This window comes from Melanotaenia boesemani, chromosome 20 (genome assembly GCF_017639745.1).
Source record: "Melanotaenia boesemani isolate fMelBoe1 chromosome 20, fMelBoe1.pri, whole genome shotgun sequence".
Taxonomy (NCBI): domain Eukaryota; kingdom Metazoa; phylum Chordata; class Actinopteri; order Atheriniformes; family Melanotaeniidae; genus Melanotaenia; species Melanotaenia boesemani.
In genome coordinates, this window is record NC_055701.1 from 21,082,022 (window position 1) to 21,092,142 (window position 10,121).

General features: G+C 38.6%; 1 protein-coding gene across 1 annotated transcript; it reads left to right on the plus strand.

Annotated features, from left to right (window-relative positions):
• The first annotated feature begins 1,084 nt into the window (after nt 1-1,084).
• vsnl1b (visinin-like 1b) lies at nt 1,085-10,095 on the plus strand. The gene is made up of 4 exons (XM_041972496.1): nt 1,085-1,397; nt 3,174-3,340; nt 3,477-3,692; nt 8,169-10,095. Exons 2-4 carry the CDS (start codon nt 3,179-3,181, stop codon nt 8,364-8,366), a joined length of 576 nt encoding a protein of 191 aa, XP_041828430.1. The 5' UTR covers nt 1,085-1,397; nt 3,174-3,178; the 3' UTR covers nt 8,367-10,095.
• The last annotated feature ends 26 nt before the right edge of the window (nt 10,096-10,121 follow it).

Genomic DNA, 10,121 nt, shown 5'->3' on the forward strand with positions numbered 1-10,121 from the left:
TTAAAGGTCACACACACAATATTTCATTAGACTACCTTTAGTCTAATGAAATATTAGAGATTACATCAACATTTGCTGTGGCATTGTTCCGATAAGTTTCTGCAATGTCACAATATTTATTTCCATCCAATGTTGCATTCATTTTTATCCAATTACCCTCACTGATTAGTGGTTTTCTTATGGCTACTCAGCTGTTCAGTCCCAATCCCTTGAGTTCCCTTTGCATTGTGAGTGTGGGAATCCTCTTATTTTCACTAACATAGCCCTGAGTTCTACTGTTGTTTTTCTTCAATTTAATGTCAACAAACATTTAACTGATCGCCAATCCACCTCTTTCGGGATTTTTTTCAAACCCCATTTCTTCCTCGAAGACAATTAGTTTCCTGCTATCTTTCCAGTTTTAAATAATGTGTTGGACAGTTCTTTAAAAAAATTGTAGTTTTTGCAATGCCACTGTTTTTAATCTAATTCTTTTTAAATTCTTGCCTGTTCTAACATAGGGAAAACCCCCATTTTTAGAAAAGTTGGTATCATTCTTCAAAATGTAACAAAAACTTAAATTAGTTAATTGTTTACATTGACACTTTAGAGCAAGATCCCAAAGACTATATAAACAGCTAAATGAATAACTTTATAAGTTTCTACTGGGACAATTTAGTATTTTCCACTTACAGCTGACCCGGGAACACAGATTTCAGATTTTTGAAGAACTAAAAAAAAAAAAAAAAGTTAAAATAATTCAGATTTTTGTTGGACTTCAATCTGCTGGGTGGATTTTGGGGAAGGGCGTGGGATTTCTTAAAAAAAAAAAAAGAAAAAGAAAAAGCTACCCATGAAAGAGTACACAGCCAAAGAGATTTTTGTGTATCCCTAATTTGAAGCAAAATAAATGAATACTCAACTTATGAACCCAAGATTTCTTGAATCTAATACATTCCTTATAAATTAAAATTAGAAGAATTCCAAAACTTGCACATCATCTTGCGCACCATTCACATATATAGACCACAATCCATATAGTTTATGTCCTCTTCATCCTCATTACGCTGCAGGATGCAGTTATAGCGTGACAGGATCCAGCTGAACCCAAACGGAGCGGCAGCGCCACAGAGAACTCATGACCAGGCTGTGATGCACACGGGTGACGCCGCGCTCCTGTAGACGCATAAGCAAAGACTGGCGTGGGATCGGTCTCTGCTCCTCATCTGGAATAGCGTTGGGAAAATCTAGAAAAAAATTAATCAGCGGGTGTGTGTCTTTTGTTTTTAAAGGAGGCCAACGGTGCTGAGAATAATTCCGTTTGGGTAAACGTTTCCATCGGAAGGGGGGGTTTTCTGTACTTTCCAGAAGCCAGAGCTGCTTTATTCCGAGAACTACCAAATATAGGCTGTTACAAGGTAAGGGGTGATTATCTGCTCATGCACATGTCGAGTTTGTTTGGGTTTAAATATATTTTATTTTATCCTTGATCATGCATGCAGTCAGTAGTGACTGGGTTGTGTTATGTGAGCGCATTATGTTCCATGTTCTCCCATCTCTGTGAATGAATGAGGGTTGAGGAGAAGCTTTGCTCTGTGGCACCTGCGCATCCCAGAATATAAAACCTCTGCATTTTGCCTGGAAACAACCAAAATAACAGAAATAAGCCAGAGCATTATCATTTGGCAAACAACAAAGATGTCATGAGAGAATTGGCTTTATAACACCTTTAATGTGGCTCTGCGATGATGTCTTGCACGTTTTCATTTTCTCATGTCTTTCTAAATATGTCTGTGCGCTTATCACATTTTGACACGTTTTCGCTCCAATGCGCGCGGAAAGGTGTCATTAAAAGCATTATGAAGGGAAGGGTGGTGGTGATGATCGGTCTGAAAATACTCTCACTGCGTCGTTTCCATCGGAATGCAGCAGCTTCTCCCTGTCCTCTCTCTTACATAGGAGGCGGTTAGCTTTAATAGCTTTAACTCATTTGCCATTTCCCCGAAGCGTGAAACAAAACCGCGTCTCTTAGCCTTTCTTCGACAAGAACACGCCGCGCACACCTGAGGCCTGTGCGATAATGTGGCGAATTTTCTAATAAAACGCCGCATTTACGCGGCGTCGAGCCGCTCTATGAGCGCGCTCCGCTCCGTAAAACTGTTTTGTCATCTTCCTGGAAAAAAATGTCCTCAAGGTCATTCATGGCAGCCTATTTCAGAGTTAACACCAGAAATCTTTTGTTTTAATTACTAATCATGCTGGTCAGGATTGCCTCTATGACACGCAGGGCATGGACATTAAAAGCGCTGCTTTGCACCGATTTTGGCTGCAGCGCACATTTCTGTTGCTTGTTGTGGAAGGCCCGAGCCAATGCGGTGCTGTCTGTGGCGGAGCTGTCCAGCCTGCTGTCATGCTGCTGCAGAGATATGGACCATATGTTGGTCTCAAGTTGTGGACATCTCCCAGTGACCCATACCTGCATTCCTATATGCAAATCATATCCAGTTGTGTAATTAGTTTAATTATGTATTAGAAATCGACCTATTCTTAGCCACCTTATGTCATTTGCCACATCATGAGTCAATAATTTATGAATGTGGGGCTTCTGACAGGCTGCTCAAGTTGTCATGATTGCTGCTGAATGCCTTCATTATGGATAACAAACTAATCCAAGCTGAGTGAGCTGTGTGGACTTTCCACATCTGGTTTTAAGCACAGTATTACATACAGACAGCTCAATTATAAGCCACATTCCCCTCTGATCCAGATTACAGCAGGCCTGCTGTGTGCTCCTGCATGTTACCCCTCACACAGCTGTGTAGATTCGCTGCAGCAGCATCTCTTTTACAAGCAAACACAGGCTTTGTTGTCATTGTCATAGGACAGTGTTTGCACTGGAAACTTGATCGCAGCGATTGAACATTTGATGAACTGGATCTGCTTTGACAGTGATGATCCAGGTCAGTGCTACCCAGGCCACCGACTGGCACAAACAAGCTGAGGGGGATGGAAATAGAACAGAAGCATCAGGGAAATATTTGCTGCCATCCAAAAGGAAGAAGAAGAAGAAAATTAAAGACATTCACCCTCTGTATTTGTGTTAGAAGTGAAAATAAATAAAAAAAAAGAAAAAAATCATGCCGCAATCGCTCAAGCATTGAAAAATGCATTATCCACGTGTTCTTGCATCACAGGAATCATGGGAAAGCAAAACAGCAAGTTGACTCCTGAGGTGATGGAGGATCTGGTGAAGAACACAGAGTTTAATGAACATGAGCTGAAACAGTGGTACAAAGGCTTCCTGAAAGACTGTCCCACTGGCAGGCTGAATCTGGAGGAGTTCCAGCAGCTTTATGTCAAGGTTTGTGCCAACCAGTTGTCTCTCCTTTTCATCCTCTGCTCTGTTTTAGTTATTTAACTGAAACTTTAATCATGCTGACACTATCTCTAGCCAACGACCAGTTGAGTTACTGAACCTATCTCTTCCACTTTTGCAGTTCTTCCCTTATGGCGATGCGTCAAAATTTGCACAACACGCCTTCAGAACCTTTGACAAAAATGGAGATGGTACCATTGATTTCCGAGAGTTCATCTGCGCCCTGTCCATCACATCTCGTGGCAGCTTTGAGCAAAAACTCAACTGGGCCTTCAACATGTATGACCTGGATGGTGATGGCAAAATCACCAGAGTGGAGATGCTGGAGATAATCGAGGTGAGGGATTATCGAGTCATTAAGCCAGAGCTCATCAGGGTACTGGCTCTGGTTTTCCTGTTGATCAGTCTCCTGGACACCTGCAGTGCAGTGAAACCACACACACAACTCCACAATGACAAAACTGCAGCAGTATTGAATTGCAGAAGGCCACTTCTGGGAATACAATCCATATAGTAAATCTGACATTCATCATTGATATTGGAGCATATTGACAATTTCTGTAGTGATAAATATAGTGAGTTTTATTTCAGTTATATCTAAAGTTTCCAAACTTGTTGGTTTGATATAGAAATACATCTCCATCAGAATATATATTGTGTATTAAATATATTTCTCTGAATAGAAAGGTAAGGGAATGTTTAAAGAAGTGTTTTGTTTGCCATGTCATTGAATTCTCAGTGTTTGAGTAGTTTTGCTCAGGTCAGCTTCATCAGATTTTAGCCAAATATTTACATCTTTTACATCTTTTAGTCATTTCAAATGTGTTGCTTTGTGCAAACTGCACCTTTTTGCTACCTTATTAATTACTTGGATTCTCTATTGTAATACAATTCAATTTAATTAAGCTTTTTTGTATAGCTCCACTTCACAACAATGTCACCTCAGGGCACTTTACAGACAAATCAGTTTGAACCAATTCATAATAAATAGTAGTCTAGTTAAGGAAAACCAACAGATTGCATTGAATCTTGACTTCGATCCAATCCCCTATCTTGAGCATGCAAGAGGCGAGAGTGGAAAGGAAAAGCTCCCTTTTAACAGGAAGGACAAACTTCCGGAAGAACCTGGCTCAGAGAGGGCAGCCATCAAAAAAAGCTGTGTAAATGGCAGTACAAATCTTGGATTATGTTTAGAATAGTACAAAGACAACATATCAAATGACCAATTTCTGAAAATGTCTTTCATTTCATTTTAAGGCCAACACATTTTTATAATGTAAATAAACCTGCTGGAACAAATTTTACAAATAATCAGCAAAGAGGTTAACTACAAGGCTGGGCAAAACAAAAATCCTGAAGAGAACCAAGGCTGTGTTCCAGTAGCTCAGTTGTTCCCAGTGAGGCAGACTGCACGGTGTACTCATCCATGTTAAGTAAGATTCTCACATCTCAGGGAGCAGAAATGCCCTGTTCAAAGGCAACTCTGAACTGTGTGAGGAAGAGCTGAACAGTTATTCATGTCACATGAAACTGACTGGCAAGATTATCCACCAAAAGAATGAAAAAGGGCAAGGTTGTTAAATATTTTATCTACATATAAGTCAGTTAAAGGTCTCATATTAAACATTTTTTCAACAATTTCATATGGGTTTCAGATGTCCAACAAGATTGTTTTCAAAGTGTATTACCCCAAATTCAGCCTTGGTCCTTAATTTCAGCCAATCCAAAAGTAGCTGTAGTGAGCTCCACAGAGAACGGGCTGTTTCTGTGTCTGAACCTTTAAATGTTCATGGGTGCTGCCTGTCCACACCCCTCTCTGACAGTATCTACTACCAGGGGCAGTGGTTATTTCCCTTTGTGAGGTCACGATGGGAAAGATCTCAGACTCAACCATTTGTGCACACATTCGCTAAAAAGTGGAGCAAGCAAGTCAGAGAGGAGACAGAATTTTTTCATTTTTGGGCCTCATACACAGGCTATAAGGACACATGTGACTGTTAAAAAACCTTTAGAAAGTTAATTTAGCACAATATAGGACCTTTAAATTGACGTAGGTTTGGCTAGCTTAGCTGAACTTAGCAATTTTACCACATGCCACGTAGTATTTTCACCTGCTCTGATGCTGTCTTTAGTATGCACTGATCCTGAGTTTTAACTTCAGGATTGATCAGCTAAAGATAAGTCACACAGTGATTTTGGTTAAGGAATGGTCTCCTATTAACTTAGACTACCAGTGTTGCCTGGTGATTTTTTATAGTTAATAATTTGTTTGCTTTATTATGGGGGTATTAATATGCTGGGGATCAAATTTCAGCATAATATGTACTAGCTTGCTAATTAGCAGATCTTACTTCAGGCAAAGTCCATCTTCTTTACCCTTTTTTTTAAAATTCCTTTCTCAGTCTTTTCCTTCTCTTCTAAAACTGACCATTTTTAACAAAAGAAAACCAATTTTAACCAGGCAGAAATGGTTTTAAACCTTTAAGTATCTGTGCTACAATTTGTAATGTAATGAACTTGTTAAAAAATGTGGAAATAAACCTGCCGGAGCTGTTGCTGCCACTTGATTTGGGTATGTTAGACCAAATTGGTTGATTCGTATTATTTTGTCCAAAGGAAAAGAAAAAATGCCAAGTAACATTTTTCCTCTCACCTTTTTCTTCGTATGAACTTTAAAGGTTAAACACTAGAGAGCATTTTATACACCGTCCTGTTTCATGATGAAACACAGTGTTACATACATACCTCCATTTCCTTAATATCTCAGATGTTGCTGTCTGTGTTGGTGACGTTGCACAATGCTCAAACGGAGAAATTTGTTAAGTGAACTATCCTTAGCTGACATTCAGGGAGTAGGGTTTGGGCATTTACTGGATGAACTGAAGACTAATGCACAGCTAAACATGGGGAGGGTTCACCACTCTGAAAGCTTAATGATACAGTTTCTAAATGTAAAATTTCATAATACAAAAGATTCAGAATACGGAGAAATCACTGTATGTATAAGGATGTGGGCTGAAAACCAGTACTGAACAGCTCTGATCTTTAGGCCCCTCGGGCAGCACAGCATTAAAAACAAACAGTGGAAATCACTGCGTGGGCTGAGGAACACTTCTGAAAAGCGCTGTCAGTGAACACAGGTCATAGCTGAAACCTCATATGTAGGTTAAACTTTAATAAATAGAATAGAATAGAATAGAATTAGTCGATTTGTTATGGTCAGTGTGAGGGACCGAGACCAAGGATGAAGAGAGTGCAGGAGTTTTTTTTTTAAAGAAAATGTCTTTTTGTTGTTGTTGTTTAATTTACAAAAAAAGAAAGAAAGAAAGAAAGAAAGAAAGAAAGAAAGAAAGAAAGAAAGAAAGAAAGAAAGAAAGAAAGAAAGAAAGAAAGAAAGAAAGAAAGAAAGAAAGAAATAGAAAAAAAAAATGCAAATTCCAAATTAAAAATTTTGGGCCCATAAAAGAGGTCAAATAAACAAACACCAACTTCCCCAGGAAATGGTAACTCAAAGAAAACACATATTAACTGAAAGTAAACCAAATTCAACATTCTACAGTCAACTTTCATATAAAATAAATACTAAAAATAAGTCAAATAAAAAGATAATAGAATTGCTAAGAGATAACTAAAATAGGTTAACAAGTTAAAAAAAACCTGACCCACCCTCATACATACTTCACATCGGTCACACTTTCTTGTGTAAGCAGTGTTTTATTGAGTGTAGTTATGGTAGTAAGATAAAAACAGTCTGTCCTTGCTCTGATTGATGCTCATCACCGTCCTGATGTTAACCATTTAAGCAGAGAGTGGCCGGGATGAGATGCGTCATTGAAGATGATTTTACTGTGCAAAGAAAAAAAAAATCATGTATAAACAAGATCCACAAACAGTAAGTTTCTCAAAACTTGCATTCATTTAAGATGAAGTTGGGTTCAAACAGTCCTGTAGTCAAACAAACTAAAATGTAATGTTATTGTGTTTTGCACATTTGTGAGGGCTCCAGTGATACTGATTAATAATGTATGCAGGTTTTGGAGTAACATCCGCTGGCAAGTGAATGTTGTTTTATTAGGGAGGGCCTTACTTAAGTCAGCAAGACAACATTAAACCACATATACTATAACGCAGCTTTATAATAGAAGGACCCAGATGCTTTTCTGACCTAATAGCTTGCAGAGGAGACATATAACCAATTATGAGAGATGCAGCAAAGAGGCTGACACTGAAAAGCAGCTAAAATCCTATATTATGCAAAAATGGGAAAATATTAAACTTTTGGAATTACAGCAACAGGTTTCCAAATGCATAAACCACCTTTGCCTTATCTCAAATGTTCCGAATCATGTCGCTGGTATCAAGCTAAAAATTAAGACATTTGATATGTTGGGTTTGTATTTTTATCCAATCAAATGTAGAGTTGGAATAATAATAATAACTGAACTCTGATTTTTCATTTTATACAGCTTGCAAGCTATTGTGAAAACGTGGTTGCACAACAACTATTCATTGTTTACTTTTAGTTCACTCTTTCAACTTATATAGTTAATTACAACACCATGTTATTTGACTCAACCATAATGACATGATGAGAAACTTATATTACTGAAGATGATTAGCAGCACAGCCTCCTGAACACAACCATATGCTACCTATCAATGTGTTGAAGAATAATTCAAATATTTTTTGCCTGTGTGTGCGACCTAGTTAGATGAACAACCTCGGTTGGGAAGCATTTAACACATGTAGGCTTGATTGTGTAAGATAACAAACCACACTCACCGGCTCATTTCTCTCTGCTCCTCACCCACAGGCTATCTACAAAATGGTGGGCACTGTGATCATGATGAAGATGAACGAGGATGGCCTGACACCAGAGCAGAGGGTGGACAAGATCTTCAGCAAAATGGATAAAAACAACGATGACCAGATCTCGTTGGAGGAGTTCAAAGAGGCAGCAAAGAGCGACCCATCCATCGTGCTCCTGTTGCAGTGTGACATGCAGAAGTGAGCTGTCCCTGCTTGCTCCTCTCCACGTCTGTATCCACACACTCTGGACAGCAGCACACGTTTTAATGTCTCATTAGGTTCTCTGTCATTTCCACAGGAAAAAAAAAACAAAAAACAAAACAAAACAACAAAAAACAAAAGAAAACAATGCTTGGACTATTTTTCAATGGACTCGCTTCTTGTGGTTGTATGCATGAGAATGTCAAATGCAGAATAATTTTGAAAAACAGCTATATCATAGATTTCTATCTCCAAACATGCCAATGTGATTTGTGCACAGTAACCCTATACATTCTCTTCCAACCCTAGCTTGTATATCGGTGGAGCACTGCATTAAATTGTTTCTGCAGTATTTAGGATCCCCAGTGTTCACTGCTGCAACTACTGTATGCTTTACATAATAGTAACAAAACAATAATTCCTATGATAATTGTAACTGTCTCTACTATTCAGACTTGTTGAGCTCTCGGAGAATAGAAAGGCTCCTGTCTGTTCCAGATGTTTCCAAATGATGGAACCAAGAAGAGTAGGTTCTTTGCATGCATATATTATGTGTCAAAAATATAATCTCTTACCTTTTGCATCTTTAGGTGGCTATAAAAGAGAAACCCTCATACTAAATTCATTTAGTATTGTTGCATGGGCTGTACAGTGTGTGACTCATTAGATCATTAGTTCACCTCCAGTAATGTGGGAGCATGCTTCCCTCCATTTGATACATGTTTCTGTGACACTTATGTTTTTGAATGATATCCGAATCGCATATAAGGATTAATCTCCAAGGCAGAGCATAAGCATCGTATTATGTTTTGCTTCAGTGACTTCTGGGATGGGCAGAAATATATTTATGGAACATCATTCCCTCTTGATCACATTGTACTGCTGCCGCTCAACCCAGAGGAAAGGCCAAAATTACAACTGTCATTAGGCACAGTACTCCAAAATTGGCTTCCTTTCCAGGCTGTTTGTTTAAGTTAGACTTAAAAAGAACACGTAGCTCAAGTTAACTTTGACTTAACTTTTACTGAGTACATATCAACATGTTTACAGAAATGAAGAGCACTGCAAAATGAGTACAGTCCTGGCTTTTGGCCCCGTTGCTGGGAGCTCACTCTCAAGGCTAGGGACCTTGCGAGAGTGGGCTCCACTTCTAATGCAGCAAAAGGAGGAATAATAAAGCCTCACATATGTTTACTGGACACACTGCATTCCTTTGTGTAAAACTTTTTTGTAAGGAGAAACTTTTTATCGAAAGGTCTCATCTTGTAATCTGTTCTGTTTGCAGCAATCATTAAAGACACAAGATCCTCAGCAGAGGTGCTTGATAAAGCTTTTGAAAGAGTGTTTCACTGCGAGAGGGTTGGTACAGAAATTCCCTTTCAACAGTTTGAGCTCCCCATTTGTAGGCTATGCAAGCATGGACTGAGAGTCTGCTTGTAGTCCACTTACAGCAGTGGAAGTTGCAGAAGTTTTTAGTTGTTTTGTGTGTAACATAACTGACAACGGCCCTCACATTATCAGTGTCTGTTTAATTTATAAACTTCAGTCCTGTCATGTCAGATTTTTTTTTCTTTTTTTTTGGTCGAGTAAATGTTTATATCAAATATGGAAAAAAAAAAATATCATGATACAAGTGACTGTATTCTTTTATACATGTGGCATGTGTTGCACCCAAAATGAATTCTGTAGTGATTAAAATGAATAAACCATCAACAGGCTTTTTCAAAAGACAACGTCTAGCAGGTGAAGTTTATTT